Raw genomic sequence first — 19,918 nt, 5'->3', positions numbered from 1 at the left:
ACAGACCCAGCAGATGGGAAACTGAGGCCCAGAGAGGGAAGGGGACTCATCCAAGGTTACAGGGCATCAACCTGCCAGCCCCATGCTCTTTAGGACATGGAATTCTAAGCCCCAAATCATGGAGATGTTTTTTATGGGGTCCTTTAGGTGGGGTGGGAGGAGGCAGGAGGGAGAAATGAATCCCCAGAGGCCTATTGTCCCCCACTCAGCTATGTGTTTACCTGCCTGAGGGTAGGAGCTAGGGTCCAAGAAATATGTGGGATGAAGGAAGAGGATCCAGGCTGTGGGTAGGGTCAGGGTTTATTCTGTGACTAGAGTTGGCTCAATCTGTGGCCTGGGTCAGGACTCAGCATAGAACCAGGATCAGGGCCCAGAGTAGGTTCAAATCAGGGCCCAGTGTGTGTTCAGGATCAGGGCTCAGCATGTGACCAGGATCATTGCTCAGCATGTGACACAGGTCAGGTTCAAGGTGTGACCCGGGAGAGAAAGCTTGGCTGTGTTCAGGATCAGGAATCAAATATGACCAGGGATTAGGGTTGTTTGTGGTCAGAGCCAGACAGTGTGGGCCAGGTCCTCACCTCCCTCTGCTTGGGCCATTGGTGGGATGTTTCCAGGAGGGCTTTCAGGTGCGTCCTGACCGTGGTGCTGTTCTCTGCAGCTTGAAGGATCATCCCATAGTAGGTGAACAGGAAGGTCTGGGGGAGGATTGAGCATCTGTCCTGAGCCTGGCCCTGCTTCGCCTGTTGTTGTCTACTTGGATGGCCTCTCTGCTCCTCTTTGCAGCTGGGACTACCTTCCTTTGCCTTCCCTGGGCCCCTGCAGCCGCTGGGCTTCCTTCTAAGCCAGCCCTTCCCACCCTGCTCCGGGACCCATCTAATCACCTGCTACGGCAGAGCCAGACACAGCTTCACATCTGCTGCCCAGTCTCCCAGGCCTCTGTTTCATCTGAACCCACCCACTTCCTTCCAGGGCCTTAGGCCTCGCTGCAGGTGTGCAGCCTCCTCTGGACAGAGCCCCTGGGCCTGCCTGGCGGGCAGGATGCAGGAGTGTGGCCCACCTTCTCTGGGGGCTGTTCGCGTTGCGTCCGGTCCGGCTTGGTGAGTGCCCACAGCAGCTCCTTGGACCACACGTCTGTGTTCAGGAACTGGACTGACTTGACAGCTATCTGTTAGCAAGTGGGGTGGGGCTGGGGTGCGGGCAGGTATGGAGCCTCGACCAGCCCCAGCCCACCCCTTCTCCTGTCCATGAACTGAACCCTGCTTTTCAGGCTCCAGGACCCAGTTCTGCTTGATAGCCTGCAGGGACAGGCAGCTCACTCTTTAAGATTCCCTTCCTGGAGGTTTTCAAGGTGAGTTTGGAAAACCATGAGCCTGGGAGGTTGGGGAGTTGAGTCCTGACCATGCGCCCAGACTGAGCAGAGGTCTTGGACATAACATATTCAGTGAGTGCCACTGAAGGTGGGCCCCCTAGACATGCCCCCCATCTCCCGCAAACAGTGTGGGTGCCAGGAGGGCAGGACTTTGTTTCCTTTATATGCAGCTGTATCTCCTGTACCTAGAGGAGTGCTTGGTGCATAGTAGGTGCTCCACTAATCTTTTTGTTTTTTGAAAATAAATGAGTGAGTGAGAAAAGGAATGAATGCAATGACCCAGATGTAAGGTCCTAAACGTTCTGATTGAAACATTGCATGATTTTATGATGACTGTAAGATTTCTCTGTTTTCAATTCTCCTAGATTGCACAATTCAGCAATTCCAAGATTTTTGATGCCAATATACTTTTGGGGTGTGTGTATTCCTCCCTTAGATTTGAACCCAAATTAAAAAATCTTAAAAGATTGAGAAATGTGAAGATAAACCTTCAAAGAAGTTTGGCCAAAAACACCACATGTTAATTTGAAAGACATACAAAGTTTTGTTTTGATTTTTTTTGCTGTCACCTGTTATGAACAGATAATATCAATAATAAAGAGCTCTTTATAAATTAATATGAAAAGGGCAAATGGTCCATCTTTTAAATGGTTAAAGGACAGGGACATGATAAAGAAACAAGCTAAGGATCCCAAACCCAGTCTTGCTATTATCTAAAGAATGAAAGTTAGGATATTATATTATTGTGACAAATATTGGCAAAGGGTCAAATGCAGAATGACAAAGGACAGCTTCATGTCCTTTGGTAGAGTGTAAGGGGTGGACCTGCAACTTTTTTGGAAGACTTTTGGCAATATCAGTTAAAATGTAAACCCTGCATGCGTTTCTCTAAGCAGATAAGCATAGTGCGCCCCCTGCAGGCAGAGCCATTTGCTTCTCCCCTGCCTTTGCTCTCGGTCCCTGAAATGGACCTTGCTCCCCGTTTTTGGCAGAAACTGAGGGTCTTGTGTGACCCTGAGTCTGCCTTGTGTGTGGTCCATTTGGAGGACACTAGGGCGCAGCAGGGCCTGGTTTTGGCACTCAACCCTCCCTGGGCTCTGGGCACAGCTGTCTGCAGAATCTATGGGGCCCTGGGCACCGAGAAGCCCCGAGGGTCCCCAGACACCAGAGCCTCCGGCCCCTACCCCGCACCTTTATTCTCATTTGTTCCCTGCTGTATGCATCACCGCCTAGGCCCGCATCTGTAGTTCAGATTCAGAAACTCAGAAAACTAAATGCCTTTTTCATAATTTCATGGTCACATAATCTGGTGACAAAAGGTGACCCAAGCTAACATGACACTATTTATGGGATTTATTTATCTGACTAAATGTGAATATTTATACGTATCTGCCCCAGGGCCTGCTAAGGTTGTTTATAGAATATATAGGGTGGATACCATATTACATTTTAAAAATCAGAAATATTCTCCAGGGTTTTTATTTTAGTTTTTAAAATATTTAATAAATGGAGATATACTTCATCTACAGGGAAATGCTCAGACTGTTAGTTCAGTGGCGTTAACAAGTGTACAAACCCATATAATCCACACCCCGTTAAGGTATGAACATCTTCCATCGCTCCCTGGAAAGCTCTTCTTCCTTCCTAGTCTCCACACCTACAAAACTGCTTTGATGTCTTTCATCATATATAGGTTTGCCTTTTTTTAGAATTTCTGATCAGTGGAATCATACAGTAGGTTCTATTTCATGTATGGAATTTTAAAACAGCACTATTTTGAGATTCGTCCATCTTGTTGCATGTATCAACAGTTCTTTTTTTTTTCTACTCTAATTTGTATCATTTCGTTTCTCCTGCTTGTTTCAGGTTTAAGTTTCTCTTCTTTCTCTAGTTTCCTAAGATAGAAGCTTGGATCATTGATTTGAGATCTTTTGCTCTAAGCGCTGCTTTAGTTGCATCCCACAAATTTAGTTGTCATTTCATTTTCACTTAGTTCAAATTATTTAAAAATTCTCTTGAGAGCTCGTCAATTCATGAGTTATACAGAAGCATGTTGTTTAATTTCCAAATACTTGGGATATTTAGCTGTCTATGCTATTGATTGTTAATTCTGTTGTGGTCTGAGAAAACACCTTGTTTCATTTCTTTCTTTCTTTTTTTTTTTTGACATGGGCCAGGAATCAAACCCGGGTCTCTGGCATGGCAGGCGAAAATTCTACCACTGAGCCACCATTGCCCCACCCTACATTTCTATTCTTTTAAATTTGATAAGGTGTATGACTCAAGATGAGGTTTCTCTTGGTGAATGTCCCATGCAACTTGCTGGGACTTGCTGGGAAGTCTTTAAGACTAATACTGAGCTTGTCTCTTTGAATTCTGTCGATTTTTTCCTCAGGTGTTTTGATGTGCTGCTGTTAGTTGCATATGTTTTTAGGGTTATGTCTTCCTGGAGAATTGGTTCCTTTATCATTAGGTAATGTCCCTCTTTCTCCCTGATAATCTTCCTAGTTCTGAAAGTTTTCTTTCAGAGCAGAAATTAATATGGGTCTTCAGCTTTCCTTTGATTAGTGGTAACATGATATATCTTTCTCTGTCCCTTTAGTTTTAACCTATTTGAGTTTTTAAAGTTGGTTTCTTCTAGACAGCCTATAGTGGAATCTTGTTCTTTACTCCATTTTGACAATCTCTGTCTTTTAATTGATGTGATTAGACCATTCACATTTAAAGTGGTGATTGATATAGTTAGATTAATACCACTATTTCTATAATTGTGTTCTATTCATTGCATCTGTTCTTTGTTTCTCCTCCCCTCCCTATTTTTCTGCCTTCTCTTTTTTTTTTTTGGTATCCTGTATGGTGGGGTCACCTTTCATTCTTTTTCCAAGTGAGTATCCTGTTATTGCAGCACCATTTGTTAAATTTTGTTTATTTGATTTTCTTTGTTGTTGTTGTTGTTGCTTTCTTTGTTTGTTTGGGAAGTGCATGGGCTGGAGCTCGAACCCGGGTTTCCCACATGGCAGATGAGAATCCTACCACTGAACTACCCTCGCACTCCCAGCCTTCTCTGGTTTTAATTGAGCATTTTATATGGTTCCACTTTATTTCCTCTCATGTATAATATTTATTTCTTTAAAGCATTTTTTAGTGGCTACTCTGGATTTTATAATATACAGTTGAATAATTGAATTCCACCTTCATATAACACCATCCTGCTTCCGTGTAGTGCTGGTGCCTTACACTGAGTATTCCACATGCTTTCTTCCCATCCCTTATGGTGCCCCTCCATTCCTTTCACCTGCTGTATGCTGCAGCCCACCAGCATGTCACTATCACTGCTGAAACAGTTGTCTTTTAGATCCTTTGTGAATAAGAAAAACAGAAGATTTTGCTTTCAATTATTCCTTCTCTGATACTCTTCCTTTGTTTATGAAGATCTAAGCCTACATCATTTTCTTCTGCCCAGAAAACTTCTTAATCTTTCTGGCATGGGAGATCTGATGATTATAAATTTCCTCAGATTTTTTCTAAGAAAGTATTTTTCCTTCACTTTTTGTTTTTCACAATCACAAAGTCACATTGTAAAAGCTGTATCATTATACATTTGGCTTCAAGAATCAAGGCTACTGGAATTCAGCTCGACAGTTTCAGGTACTTCCCTCCAGCCACTTCAATACAACACAAACTGAAAAAGGATATCTATATAATGTGTAAGAATAACCTCCAGGATAACCTCTTGACTTTGTTTAAAATCTCTCAGCCACTGAAACTTTAATTTGTCTCATTTCTCTCTTCCCCCTTTTGGTCAAGAGGGTTTTCTCAGTCCCTTGATGCCTGGGGGTCATGTCCCATGTAGCAGGGAGGGCAGTGAGTTCACCTGCTGAGTTGGCTTAGAGAGAGAGGCCACATCTGAGCAACAAAAGAGGTTCTCCAGAGGTGACTCTTAGGCATAAGTATAAATAGGCTTAGCCTCTCGTTTGCAGGAATATGTTTCACAGGGGCAGACTCCAAGATTGAGGGGTCAGCCTATTGAATTGGTTGTCCCCACTGCCTGTGAGAATATCAGGAATTCTCCAAATGGGGAAGTTGAATATTTCCTCCTTTCTTCCCAGTCCCCTAAGGGGATTTTGCAAATACTTCTTTATTCATTGCCCGAATGACTCTGGGATGTGTTGAGGTATCACATTAACCTGGACAAACCAACAAGATCTCATGTCCTATTCAAGATTCCATGTACTTATCACATTCAACTAAACTGACCATACAAGTTAAATAAAGTAATGTGCTACCCTAAATATAACAATTTTGCACCAAATAAACATCTCTTCCTTTGGTCTCACACAGAAGTTGAAGTTTTAAAACACGGACCATATCATCCATTACCCTGTATTCTGACCTATCCCAGGGCTATCCATATCAGCTTCGTTCATATCTCTAGTCGAAGTCTGATCTCTTCTTCAGCTTTGTAAACAGTTCCTGTATGGGGTACTGCTGACTTTCATAGCTTCAGAGCTCTAATCCTGAGTCTCAGGTGTCACATAAATACCAGAAGTTTCTGGAAATGGCCAGGTTATATACAAACAGCTCAGTATCTCAGAATTTAGAAATCACAGTTACACCTCCTGAATATATGTGACTGCCGTAAGAGCTTACAAGCTAGGACCCTTTACAATAGGCCCCAACCTGATAACTCATGCTCTTGACTTCAGTTCACTGAGCTTTTATATTATAGTTTGTCCGTATGAGTGAAGCATGATGATATTTGCCTTTTTCTTTCTGACATTCATTCACCTGGTTGCATGCCTCACAACTTCATTCCTTCTTGCAGCTGCTCAGTAGTCCATTGTAGGTATACACCATAGTTCCCCCTTCCCTTCCTCACTCGTACCCTATTTCTGTCTCCTGATAGCCTGCGTTCATAACTTCAACTCTCAAAGTACACTCATTGATGTTAGTTCATATTAGTGAGACCATACAGTATTTGTCCTTTTGTTTCTGGATAATTTTACTCAACACAATGTCCTCAAGATACATCTATGTTGTTGCATGCTTCATGTCTTTATTCTGCCTTACAGCTGTGTAATATTCCATTATATGTACATACCACAGCTTATTTAGCCACTCATCTGTTGGTGGAAATTTGGGCTGTTTCCATTTCTTGACAATTGTAAATAATGCTGCTATAAACATTGGTGTGCATATGTCCATTTGTGTCCTTGCCTTCAGTTCCCCTGAATACATACCTAACAATGGGATTGTTGGGTCACATGGCATTTCTATACTTAACTTCCTGAAGAACTATCAAATTGCCTTCCAGAGCAGTTGCGCCATTTTACATTTCCCACCAGCAGTGGATGTATGCCTCTGTCTCCACATCCTCTCCAGCACTTGTTGTTTCCTTTTTTTTTTTTTTTGATAATTGCCATTCTAGCGGGTGTGAGATGATATCTCATTGTGGTTTTGGTTTGCATTTCCCTAATAGCCAAGGAAGTTGAGTATCTTTTCATGTGCCTTTTAGACATTTGTATTTTCTCTTCTGAGAAGTGTCTGTTCATGTCTTTTGCTCTTTTTTAAAAAATGTTCAAATGTATAGTATAATACATATACAAAGCAAAGAAATAAAAAAGCAATAGTTTTCAAAGCACTCTTCAACACGTAGTTACAGGACAGATCCCAGAGTTTGTCGTGGGCTATCATACAATCCTCTCAGATTTTTCCTTCTAGCTGCTCCAGAATATAGGAGGCTAGAGGGCTTAAATATTTTTTTTTTATCATCACAATCGACTTTTTTCCTTCTTTTTTTGTGAAAAATAACATACGTTCAAAAAAGCTATAAATTTCAAAGCACGACACCATAATTAGTTGTAGAACATATTTCAGAGTTTGACATGGGTTACAATTTCACAATGTTAGGTTTTTACTTCTAGCTGCTCTGAGATAGTGGAGACTAAAAAGATATCAATTTAATGATTCAACATTCGTATTTATTTGTTAAATCCTATTTTCATATGGAAGGGTCTGTCACTAATATGGGGTAGGGAGAAGGAACTATCTGATGTGCTGGAGAGGCTGGGCTAGGTTTCAGGACTTATCTGAACCAGGGACCCATCTGGAGGTTGTAGGTTTCTGAAAAGTTACATGGAGCCCTTGTGGAATCTTACATATTGCCCTAGGTGTTCTTTAGGATTGACTGGAATGGTCCTGGTTGGGGTTTGGCAGGTTATGATCGGTAGCATGGACTAACTGAAACTTGTGGAAGAGCAACCTCTAGAGTAGCCTCTTGGCTTTATTTGAACTCTCTCTGCCACTGATAATTAATTACACTTCTTTCCCCCCTTTTGGTCAGGATGGAATTGTTGATCCCACAGTGCCAGGTCTAGATTCATCTCTGGGAGTCTTCTCCCATGTCACCAAGGAGACTTTCACCCCCTGGATGTCATGTCCCACGTAGAGGGGAGGGCAATGATTTCACTTGCAGAGTTGGGCTTAGAGACACTGAGGCCACATCTGACTTTTGCCCATTTTTTAATTGGGTTGTTTGTCTTTTCATTTTTGAGTTGAAGAATCTCTTTATATATTCTGTACACTAAGCCCTTATCTGGTATGTGCTTCTAAATATTGTCTCCCATTACATAGGATACCTTGTTACTTTCCTGACAAAGTGCTTTGATGCACAAAGATGCTTCATTTTGAGGAGATCCCATTTATCTGTTTCTTTTTTCAATGCTTGTGCTTTGGGTGTAAGGTCTAGGAAAGCGTCTCCTATTACAAGATTTATAAGATATTCCCCTACATTTTCTTCTAAAAGTTTTATGGTCTTAGTTCTAATGTCTAGGTTTTTGATCCATTTTGAGTTAATTTTTGTATAGGGTGTGTTCTAGTTCGCTAGCTGCCGGAATGCAATATACCAGAAACGGAGCGGCTTTTAACAAGGGGAATTTGATTAGCTGCTAGTTTACAGTTCTAAGGCTGAGAAAATGTCCCAATTAAAACAAGTCTTTAGAAATGTCCAATCAAAGGCATCCAGGGAAAGATACCTTGGTTCAAGAAGGCCGATGAAGTTCAGGGTCTCTCTCTCAAGTGAGAAAGCACATGGCGAACACAGTCAGGGCTTCTCTATTGGCTGGAAGGGCACATGGTAAATATGGCATCATCTGCTAGCTTTCTCTCCTGGCTTCTGGTTTCATGAAGCTCCCCAGGAGGCATTTTCCTTCTTCATCTCCAAAGGTCACTGGCTGGTGAACTCTGCTTCGTGGTGCTGCAGCATTCTCTGCTCTCTCTGAATCTCTCATTCTCCAAAATATTTCCTCTTTTATAGGACTCCAATAAACCAATCAAGACCCACCCAAATGGGTGGAGACATGTCAACCCTTAATCCAGTTTAACAACCACTCTTGACTAAATCACATCAACCAGGGAGATGATCTCATTACAGTTTCAAATATACAGTATTGGATAGGGATTATTCTACCTTTATGAAATGGAATTTATATTAAAACATGGCTTTTCTTAGGGGGCATACTTCCTTTCAAACCAGCACAGGGTGTGAGATATGGATCCTCTTTCTTTTGCATATGGATATCCAGTTCTCTAAATACCATTTATTGAAGAGGCTGCTCTGCCCCAGGTGGGTTGGCTTGATTGCCTTATCAAAAAATCCAGTGTCCATAAATGAGAGGGTCTATTTCTGAACACTCAGTTTAATTCCATTGGTCAGTATATTTATCTTCATGCCAGTACCATGCTGTTTTGACCACTGTAGCTTAGTAATATGCTCTAAAGTCAGGTAGTGTGAGACCTCCCACTTCGTTTTTCTTTCTCAACATATTTTTAGCTATTTGGGGCACTCTGCCACTTTCAAATAAATTTGGTTATTGTTTTTTCTATTTCTGCAAAGTAAGTTGTTGGGATTTTAATTGGTATTGCATTGAATCTATAAATCAATTTGGGTACAATTGACATCCTAACTATATTTAGTCCTCCAATCTATGATCATGGTATGCCCTTCCATTTATTTAGGTCTTCCACGATTTCTTTTAGCAATCTCTTGTAGTTTCCTGCGTATTGGTCTTTTGTATCTTTAGTTAAATTTATTCCTAAATATTTAATGCTTTTGGTTGCTGTTGTAAATGGGATTTTTTCCTTGATTTCCTCCTCAGATTGTTCATTCCTAATGTATAGAAGCACTACTGATTTTGGGGCATCGATACCTACCACTTTGCTGTACTCATTTATTAGCTCTGGTAGCTTTGCTGTAGATTTTTCAGGATTTTCAACATATAGTATCATGTCATCTGAAAATAGTGAGAGTTTTACTTCTTCCTTTCCAATTTGGATGCTTTTTTCTTTTTCTTGTCTAATTGCTCTGGCTAGAACATCCAGCACAATGTTGCATAACAATGGTGACAATGGGCATACTTGTCTTGTTCCTGATCTTAGAGGGAAAGCTTTCAGTCTTTCCCCATTGAGGATAATGTTAGCTGTGGTTTTTTTCATAGATTCCCTTTATCATGTTGAGGAAATTCCCTTCTATTCCTATCCTTTGATGTGTTTTCATCAAGAAAGGATGTTGAATTTTGCCAGATGCCTTTTTTGCATCAATCCAGATGACCATGTGGTTTTTCTGCTTTGATTTGTTGATATAGTGTATTACATTAATTAGTTTTCTTATGTTGGACCATTCTTGCATACCTGGAATAAATCCCACTTGGTCATGGTGTATAATTCTTTTAATGTGCTGCTGGATTCGATTTGCAAGTATATTATTGAGGATTTTTGCATCTATACTCATTAAAGAGATTGGCCTGTAATTTCCTTTTTTGTAGTATCTTTGTCTGGCTTTGGTATCAGGGTGATGATGGCTTCATAGAATGACTCAGATCATCTTCTCTTCTCTTCAATTTTTTTGAAGAGTTTGAGCAAGATTGTTACTATTTTTATTGAATGCTTGGTAGAGTTCACATGTGAAGTCATCTGGTCCTGAATTTTTTTGGGGGGAGCTTCTTGACTGATTCAATCTCTTCACTTGTGAATATTTCTTCTTGAGTCCATGTTGGTTATTCATGCCTTTCTAGGAAGTTTCCATTTCATTTATGCTTATTAGCATACAGCTTATTAGCATATAGTTGGTCATAGTAACTTCTCATTGCCTCTTTTATTTCTGCGGAGTCAGTGGTTATGTTTCCTCTTCCATTTTTTATTTTATTTATTTGCACCCCCTCTCCCTCCCTCTCTTTCTTTTTTTTTTTTAACCTCACTAAGGGTCCATTGATTATATTAATTTTCTCAAAGAACCAACTTCTGGTTTTGTTGATTTTCTTGATTGTTTTCATGCTCTCAAATTCATTTATTTCTGTTCCAAGCTTCATTATTTCTTTCCTTTTGTGTACTTTGGGGTTACTTTGCTATTTCTCTAGTTCTTCCAAGTGAACAGTTAATTCCTCGATTTTTGCTCTTTCTTCTTTTATAATATAGGCATTTAAGGCAATAAATTTCCCTCATAGCACTGCCTTTGCTACATCCCATAAATTTTGATATGTTGTGTTTTCATTTTCATTTGCCTTGAGATATTTACTGATTTCTCTTGTAATTTCTTCCTTGACCTACTGGTTGTTTAAGTGTGTGTTTTTGAGCTTCCACATATTTGTGAATTTTCTGGCCCTCTGCCTATTACTGATTTCCAACTTTATTCCATCATGATCTGAGATAGTGGTTTGTATGATTTCAATCTTTTTAAATTTATTGAGACTTGCTTTGTGACCCAGCATATGGTCTATCCATAAGAACTTGAGAAAAATGTGTATCCTGCTGTTGTGGAGGGTAATATTCCATAAATGTCTATTAAGTCTAGTTCATTTATCATATTATTCAAAATCTCTGTTTCTTTATTGATCCTCTGTCTAGATACTCTATCTATTGATAAGAGCAGGGAATCGAAGTCTCCAACTATTATGGTAGAGGTGTCTGTTTCTCCCTTCAGTGTTGTGAATGTTTGCCTCTTGTACTTTGGAGCACTCTGGCTCAGTGCATAAATAAATATTTATGATTGTCATGTCCTCTTGTTGAATTGTTCATTTTATTAATACACAGTATTTTCTTTGCCTCTTTTAGTTGTTTAACATTTGAAGTTGTTTAACATATACTGATGTATATTACTATAGTTACACCTGCTTTTTTATGATTATTGTTTGCATGAAATATCTTTTCCTAACCTTTTACTTTCAACCTATTTTTGTTCTTGGGTCTCCTGTAGACAGCATATAGATGGGTTTTTTTAAAAAATCCATTCTGCCAGTCTGTGTCTTTTAATTGCAGAGTTTATTCCATTAACATTCAGTGTTATTACTGTAAAGGCAGTACTTTCTTCTATCATTTTGTTTTTTGGATTTTATACGTTATATCTAATTTTTCCTCTTTTTACCTTAATTGATAGTCTTCATTTCTACACTCTTCTCTAGACCTCTCTGTCCTGCCTTTTCCTATCTTCCTATAATGCTCCTTTTGGTATTTCTTGCAGAGCTGGTCTCTTAGTCACAAATTCTCTCAGTGATTATTTGTCTGAAAAATTTTTTAATCTCTTCCTCATTTTTTTTTTCAGATGCATGGTCTGGGAATCCCCCTCATTAAAAAATTATTTATTAATTAAAAAAATTAACAAACCAAATAAAACATCAACATATATAATCAGTAATTCACAATATCATCACTTAGTTGCATATTCATCATTTCTTAGAACATTTGCATTAATTCAGAAAAAGAAATAAAAAGACAATAGGAAAAGAAATAAAATGAACACAGAAAAGAAGAAAAAAGATTATACCTACCATACCCCTTACCCCTTGCTTTCATTGATCACTAGCATTTCAAACTAAGTTTATTTTAGCATTTGTTCCCCCTATTATTTATTTTTATTCCATATGTTCTACTCATTTGTTGACAAGGTAGATAAAAGGAGCATCAGACACAAGGTTTTCACAATCACACAGTCACATTGTGAAAGCTATATCATTATTCAATTGTCCTCAAGAAACATGGTTACTGAACACTCTATTCGATTCCATTGGTCAATATATCTATCTTTATGCCAGTACCATGCTGTTTTGACCACTGTGGCTTCATAATATGCCTTAAAGTCAGGCAGCGTGAGACCTCCAGCTTCGTTTTTTTTCCTCAAGATACTTTTAGCAATTCGGGGCACCCTGCCCTTCCAGATAAATTTGCTTATTGGTTTTTTTATTTCTGAAAAGTAAGTTGTTGGGATTTTGATTGGTATTGCATTGAATCTGTGAATCAATTTAGGTAGAATTGGCATCTTAACTATATTTAGTCTTCCAATCCATGAACACGGTATGCCCTTCAATCTATTTACCCCCTCATTTTTGAAGGACAGTTTTGCTCAATATAGAATTCTTGGTTGGCAGTTTTTCTCTTTTAAAATTTTAAATATATCATACCACTTCCTTCTTGCCTCCATGGTTTCTGCTGAGAAATTCATGCATAGTCTTATTGGGCTTCCCTTGTATGTGATGGATTGCTTTTCTCTTGCTACTTTCAAAATTCTCTCTTTGTCTTTGACATTTGACAGTCTGATTAGTAAGTGTCTTGGAGTATGTCTATTTGGATCTATTCTGGTTGGCATATGGTGCACGTCTTGGATCTGTAATTTTATGTCTTTCATAAGAGAAGGGAAATTTTCAGTGATTATTTCCTCCATTAGTCTTTCTGTTTTTCCTTTCTCTTCTCCTTCTGGGACACCCACGACACATATGTTTGCGTGCTTTTGCTGTCATTCAATTCCCGGAGACCCTGCTCATTTTTCCTCCCATTCATTTCCCTATATTTTCTTTTGTGTGTTGTGTTTCAGATGTCCAGTCCTCTAGTTCATTAATCCTTTATTCTGATTCTTCAAATCTATTGTTTTAGGCTTCCATTGTTTTTGTCCCCCATCTTTTCTATTGTGTCTTTCATTCCCATAAGTTCTGTAATTTGTTTTTTCAAACTTTTGAGTTCTTCTTTTTGTTCACCCAAATATCTTTTTCACATCCTCCCTCAATTCATTTATTTAATTTTTGATGAGATTTTCCATGCTTGTTCTAACCCCTAAATTGTTTGTTGTTTCAACTCCTGTACCTCATTTGAAGTATTGGTTTGTTCCTTTAACTGGATGATATCTTTGGTTTTCCTACTATGACTCATTATTTTTTGCTGGCATCTAGGTATTTGATTTCCTTAATTAGCTTATTGTGGAAGTATTTTTTTTCACTCTTTTACCTAGGGCTTTCTTGCTGTATGGCTTTGTTCTCTATTTGTTGTTTGAAATTCAGTTAAACTTATTCTAGACCTCTAGCACAGGTTCTGTTTAAGTGATCAGAATTTTTCAGGTCTTGTTTTTCTGTGTCTTGCCCTGCCTATATGAAGCCTTTTTTTCTAAGAGCTTCTACTCAGATATTATAGACCCTAGTCAGTTTTCCCAAACCAGATAAGCCCATGTCTCAGGAGAAAAGAGTAGCCAGCATCAGTTTTCCCTGAGGGTGAGACCCGGCAGGTTGACAGACTTTCCTATGAAGCCTGTAGAATCTGTACTTTTGCTATCCTGCTGCTTATCTGTCTGTAGCTCCTGACCGGTGTAAAGCGATCAAAATCATCTTTTAAATCCTAATATCTTGGTTACAATATCGTAATAATATTGAGTCTTCTTATCCATGAACATTGCTTACCTCTCCATTTATTTTGATTTTATTTAATTTCACATTATGTTTTGTAGAGCCCTAGATTTATCTTTGAGCTTTCTTAATGCTATCATTTAAAAAATATTTCATATTGTTTGTTGTTCATATATAGAACTTCAATTATTTTTGTGTTTTGATCCTGTACCCTGAGATTTTGCTAAATTTAAGTATAATAGTTTTTAAAAAGATTCTATATGATTTTCTATGTATGCAATCATATTGTCTGCAATGAAAGATAGTTTTACTTTTTCCTTTGCAATCTGCTTGTCTTTTATTTCTTTTTCTTACTTAATTGCACTGGCTATGAACTCCAGTGTAGTGTTGACTAAAAGTGGTTAGAGTGGACATCCTTGCCTTATTCCTTGTCTTACAGGAAAGTGTTCCATTTCTTACTTGTAGGTTTTTAATAGATGTCTTCTATCAGCTTGAGACTCTTTCCTTCTAATCTGAGTATGTTGCGCTTTTATCATGAATAGGTATTGAATTTTGTAAAATGACTTTTTCTGTATTGAAATGATCAGTTTTTCTGCTTTATTCTTTAATGTGTTGAATTACATTGATTGTTTTTCAAAAGTTAAATTGACCTTGTGTCCCTGGGATATTATGGTGTATCATCCTTTTTGTATATTGCTGGATTCAATTTGCTAAAATTTTGTGAAAGATTTTGAGTCCATACTATGAAAGGTATTCTGTAGTTTATTTTTTGTGTAATATCTTTGTTTTTGGTATCAGGGTTATACTGGCCTCATACAGTGATTTGAAAAAGATTCCTTCCTTCTCTATCTTTTGAAAGACTCTGTACAGAATTTATATTCTTTCTTCCTTAACTATTTGATAGAATTCACTAATATGGTATCTGAGCCTGAAGTTTTCTTTGTGGAAAGGTTTTTAAATTATGATTCTTCTTCTTTAATTGCTCTATAAGATTACTCAGATTTTCTGTTTCTTTTTGTGCCAGTTTATTTGTAATTTGTGTTTTCAGGGAGTTTGTCCATACAATTTAAATTGTCTAATTTATTTGAATCATACTTCATTATTATCCTTTAATGTCAAAAGGATTTGTAGTGGTATTTTTCTTCATTTCTGATATTGGTGTTTTGTGTTTTTCTTCGATCAGTATTACTAAGGGTTTATAAATTTTATTGATTTGTTCAATGAACCTATTTTTTATCTTATTCATTCTCTATTACTTATCCCATTTTATCTGATTTTTGCTCTACTTATTATTATTTTCCTTCCTTCTTCTCATTTTGGGTTTAATGTGCTCTTCTTAATTTGCTCCTTAAAATGGAAGCATACATCGCTGATTATACCTCTGTCTTCTTTTCTAATACAGGCATTTACAATATAAATATCCTTCTGAGTATTGCTTTTAGATGCATCCACGTATTTTCATATTTTGTGTTTTCATTATTATTTGGCTCAAAACATTTTCTAATTTCCCTGTGATTTTCTTCTTTGACCTCTGGAATATTTAGAAATGTGTTGTTTAATTTCCAAATATTTGGAGATTTTCCAGATATATTTTTGGTATTGGTTTCTAGTTTATATTTTGGTCAGAGCAGGTACTCTATTTGATTTCAGTCCTTTTAAATTTATCGCAACTTGATATATAGTTCAGCATATGGTCTATTTCGGGTAAGTGTCTGATTTGCATTCAAAAGCTATTTCAGTCGGACCACTTTGGTTGATTATATTACCCAAGTGTTCTATATTCTTAATGATTTTGTCTCAATGTTCTATTAACTACTTCTTTTGCTGCTGCTGCTATTTCTACTAGATACCCTTTACTTACAACTCTTACTACTAATGACCATAACAATAACTAACATTTAATGAGGACTCCCTGTGCCCAGAACTTTTTAATGTCTGTTTTTCTGTGATCTTCACATCTACCCATGTGACAGGTAACGAGGGTCACCCCAGGTCCTGCAGCTCTGATTGGTCTAATCTGGAAGGGGACCCAGGGCTGCGGGTCCCATGCCCCTCCTCCCAGCTCTGCACCCCCTCAGGCAGGTGTGCGGCCAGAAAGGGGCCTGTACCGCCTTTTGGCTGCAGCCTCCTCTGTCCACTCCAACCTGCTTCCTGCTTCCTTCTCTCTCTGGTCTCCCTTCTGGCCTCTGCAGCCTCTCTGTTCCCTTAGTCTTGGCCCCAGCCCCCAGGATTGGGTGGAAAGGGGCTCATTTGTGTTGGATGCCTGCTCTGTGCCAGACATAGAGACCAGGGTTCCAACCCCAGCTCTCCCCTCGTGGCCAGCATTGGACCTCGGTCACCACCACCTCCTCTCCCCGTCCCAAGTGGCTCATCTGTGAAACGGGATGCCCCTCCCTCCCATCCCTCCCGTCTTCTCCCCCCTTCCCTCCTCCCTTCTCTCCCTCCCTTTCTCTCTCCCTTGTTCCCTTCCTCCTACACTCTCTCCTTCCCTCCCACTTGTGCTCTCGCCCTCTCTCACTCCCTCATTTCCTCCTTCCTTCCACTGCTGCCCCCTCACAGGCCTGCTGTGAGCCCCATCCATGCTGATCTGCCATCCCCAGCCCCCTGCACTGCCGTCCAGAAAGCCTTGTTGGCTGGCCCCCTCCCTACCTGCGCCAGCTGCTCCTCCCAGCATGCCTTGTCTCCCTGGCTGAAGATCTCTTCTGTGGGCAAAGACTGGGTCACAGGCCAAGTGGGGGCCCAGAGCCACCAGCAGTCAGCCTGCCACCACGCCACAGTGGCTCTGTGGGGAAGTGAGCCCCGAGGAAGGTGGAATGTGAGTTGGGCTTTCAGACAGGAGCTGCTTGGATTGGGGTTCTGGCCACCTGCCCATGCTGTGTGACCTCAACCAGGTCATGCTCCTTCTCTGGGCCTCAGTGTTGGATGAAGGGGCTGGTGACTGGCGAGCTGAGGCTCCTCTGAGTGTGGCCCTTCGGGATACACAGGGGTCCCCTCAGAGGCTGGGAAATGTGGCTTGAGGGGGAGCTCTGTGGGACTGGAAAGCTTTTTAGGGCTCTGGAAATCCCACTGCAGAGAGACGGGCTGCTTTCGGGATGACGCTGTTGGTCTCAGAGTTCACCTAGGCCCAGTGGAGTCTTCACCCAGGTGACTATCCCAGGGTGGAGTGTGAGGCCAAGTCTAGCTGGGTCCCACCTCACCCCGGGCCTTCCCTTCCACACTCCCAAGGACGGTGCTTAGTGCCTCCCCAGGCTGGCTGGGGCCAACCCACACCACCGCCTGCCACAACCATTTCCTCCCACTGCCTCCAACCCACTGTCATGGCTGTACCCAACTCCTCCTCAAGGCTGAGCTGCCCTCTCAATCTGAGAGAACCTCAGCTTAGACTTGGCTGCCTCTTCCAGGAAGCCCTCCCAACTGCCCCAACTGCCCTTGTCATAGCTTGGGACCTCCCCAGCTAGGCAGCAATGAGTTCAGCAACTGCTTGTGAATGAATGAATGAATGAATAAATGAATGAAAGTTGACACTTGCCCTCCTCGCTGGCCTTAAGAGACAATTTCTTAAGACTCTGAATGTCCCTACACCTGGCAGCGAGCCCGGGAAGTGTTTGCTGCCGTGTGTTATTAAGCTTAGCCCTTACCCTGGCTCAACTTCTCCTCTGCCCTCGCTCCAGGGTGACCCTTCCCATGGCTCAGGGGCAGCGTATACTGGGCAGGACCCCCACCTGGGGACCTGTACTTGTTGCACTGTACCTCTGAGCTCAGCTTCCTTACCTGCCCATGGAGAGGGCTGCCCACCCACCTGTGGGGCCACGGAGAGGACCAGCACAGGGAGGCGCCGCATTGGTGCGGCAGCCCCCAGCGTCACCCCCTCCTGTCCTGGGTGCCCTCCCTGGGCCAGCCCGTGAAGGACTGCTAGCAGGAGTGGGAGAGGGCCAGAGCAGCATGGGAGCTCCGGGTGGGGTGTGACCTTTTCCCAGGGAGGCCCCACGGGCAGCCCAGGCCAGCAGAGGCACGGGGGCTCGTGGGGTGGAGCTTGGGAAGCAGCCTGGGACCCTGAACAGTGGCTCTGCAGCCTTGCGGAGCAGGCCGAGCTGTGGTTACCCGCCTCCCAAACCCCATCACGCTCCCCCCCAAATCAGGTGCCACCTGCTGGGTTTAGCCCCAGCATGGGTGGGACACACCTTTCGTGGTCAGGGCGCTCATCACGTAGAGGAGGCTGCGGTGCGGGAAGATGCCGGTCAGGACCTCAGTCTCCAGGTGCTGGGCCACCGCCCGCCATGAGTGCCTGCAGATGGCCACCAGCACGTGGCTGGCCGCGTCCTGGTACATGTCCTCCAGTTCCTGGGGCAGAGGCAGCGGGGCAGGGAGGCAAAGAGCAGGCACCTCAGCCCTTCTGAGGCCTTGACACACCCGGGGTGGCCCGTTCAAGGTGACCGAGGAAACCCGGGGAGGGTGGCCCACAGGCGTGGCAGTCCCAGGCCTCGCCCGGTCCCCTCACAGTTCCGGAGTCGCCTCCTTCTTATCTCTGCCGCCGTGCCACCCCCCCATGCACCCCCCCCGACCCGCCGCGCCCCTGCTTGGAATGTCACCCGCTGGCCCCGCTGACCCGAATCCTAGTCCGGTTCTAAGGCTTGGCCCCGGGCCTCGGCTCTGGAGACACATCCTGACGATGCTGGCCAGTGCCGCCTTCCCCTTCGTGCGGCCCTGGTGGCACTGGACAGCGGTCCTGTCCTTTAGTCCTCTACCATGGCGAATTTGGAGGACCGCGGTCTCTTGCCCGAGGGGTCAGAGTGCCGGGTGCTCGAGGTGGGGACCCAGGTGGCTGGTCCCCTGGCCCTCCCTGATGCTGGCCAGGCCTGGGGTGGGTGCCCACGGAGGAGGGAATGACCCGCCCTGGAGCTGGACCCTCGTGGCCACCTGGGACCCCTCTGCAGGTGTGCTGTGTGTCTCAAGCTCAGGCTTCACTTTTGAGCTCCTCTTGCCTGTTTCTGAACGGGGGCCCTCGAGTGAGCTCTGCGCTGTGGGCACGAAGGCGGCACAGTGGGTCGGGCCCGGCTGGTCCTTTAGGGGCCTCTCAGAGTGAGGGGCCTGAGGTCCCCTACTCCCTACGGTGCCGCTGGAATCCTGATATAAAATCACTGGGTCATGTATCATTTAAAGATAGTGTGAGCCTGAGGGCATCTGGCTAAGGTGGCAAATCAAATCTGATGTAGCCCTTAAAAAAAAAAAAGAAGCCTCAACTGAAACCACACATAGGATTCTTTTTTTTTTTGTCATGGGCAGGCTCTGGGTATCGAAAGGATACTTTTAAGGACAGTCACAGCTGCAATCTGGAAGCTGGAAAGCAGCTGGACAAGGCTAACTGACGCCTGAGTGTGATGCCAGTGGTGGGGAAAGCCAAGCTTCTGCCCCAGCTATGTGTACTTTCCTTCCTAGCCTTGGATGGCTTGGCGAGAAGGGCCATAAAATACGGGAGAAGTGGTTTGAGAAGTGGTTAGGTTCCTAGATCCCCACATCAACCCCCAGACACACCTGGAGGGCCGGCCCCTCCTCCACCCCGCAGGAATCTGCAGCCTCGGGTGGGTCAGGCAGAGGGTGTGTGTGTGGGGTACCGAGGGTGGCGCTTGCCAACACAGGAGGGGCCAGTCCTCAGGCCAGGCCTTCCACAATGTGACAGCCTGCTTTTGACTCTCCAGGCTGAGAAACCAGGCAAGGTCTTTCTTGGTAAATCTGCTAGGCCTAGGAGGAAGGATGGGCATACTGACACTGGGGCCCAAGCATCTGCTCGTCTCGTCACCCTTCATGGAACCCATGGCCTATCACCCTATCCATGAGCTCAGAGCATCCTATCAACTCCTCCCTGTGGGCAGCCACCCCAGCTGGAGAAAGT

At 42.7% G+C, this 19,918-nt stretch overlaps 1 protein-coding gene across 11 annotated transcripts in view; it reads right to left on the bottom strand.

Annotated features, from left to right (window-relative positions):
- Positions 1-19,918, bottom strand: part of LOC143688571 (maestro heat-like repeat family member 5) — a 94,811-nt gene that overhangs the window by 56,524 nt on the left and 18,369 nt on the right. For all 11 annotated transcript variants that reach the window (XM_077166668.1, XM_077166661.1, XM_077166659.1 and 8 more), the window contains 4 exons: positions 18,210-18,369; positions 16,678-16,730; positions 1,058-1,165; positions 579-695 (listed from right to left, as the gene is read on the bottom strand). In XM_077166668.1, the coding sequence (XP_077022783.1) occupies positions 579-695; positions 1,058-1,165; positions 16,678-16,730; positions 18,210-18,369 (438 nt within the window). The remainder of the gene's footprint in view (positions 1-578; positions 696-1,057; positions 1,166-16,677; positions 16,731-18,209; positions 18,370-19,918) is intronic.

Source organism: Tamandua tetradactyla, chromosome 6, assembly GCF_023851605.1.
Source record: "Tamandua tetradactyla isolate mTamTet1 chromosome 6, mTamTet1.pri, whole genome shotgun sequence".
Taxonomy (NCBI): domain Eukaryota; kingdom Metazoa; phylum Chordata; class Mammalia; order Pilosa; family Myrmecophagidae; genus Tamandua; species Tamandua tetradactyla.
This window is presented reverse-complemented; position numbering and strand designations above follow the sequence as displayed.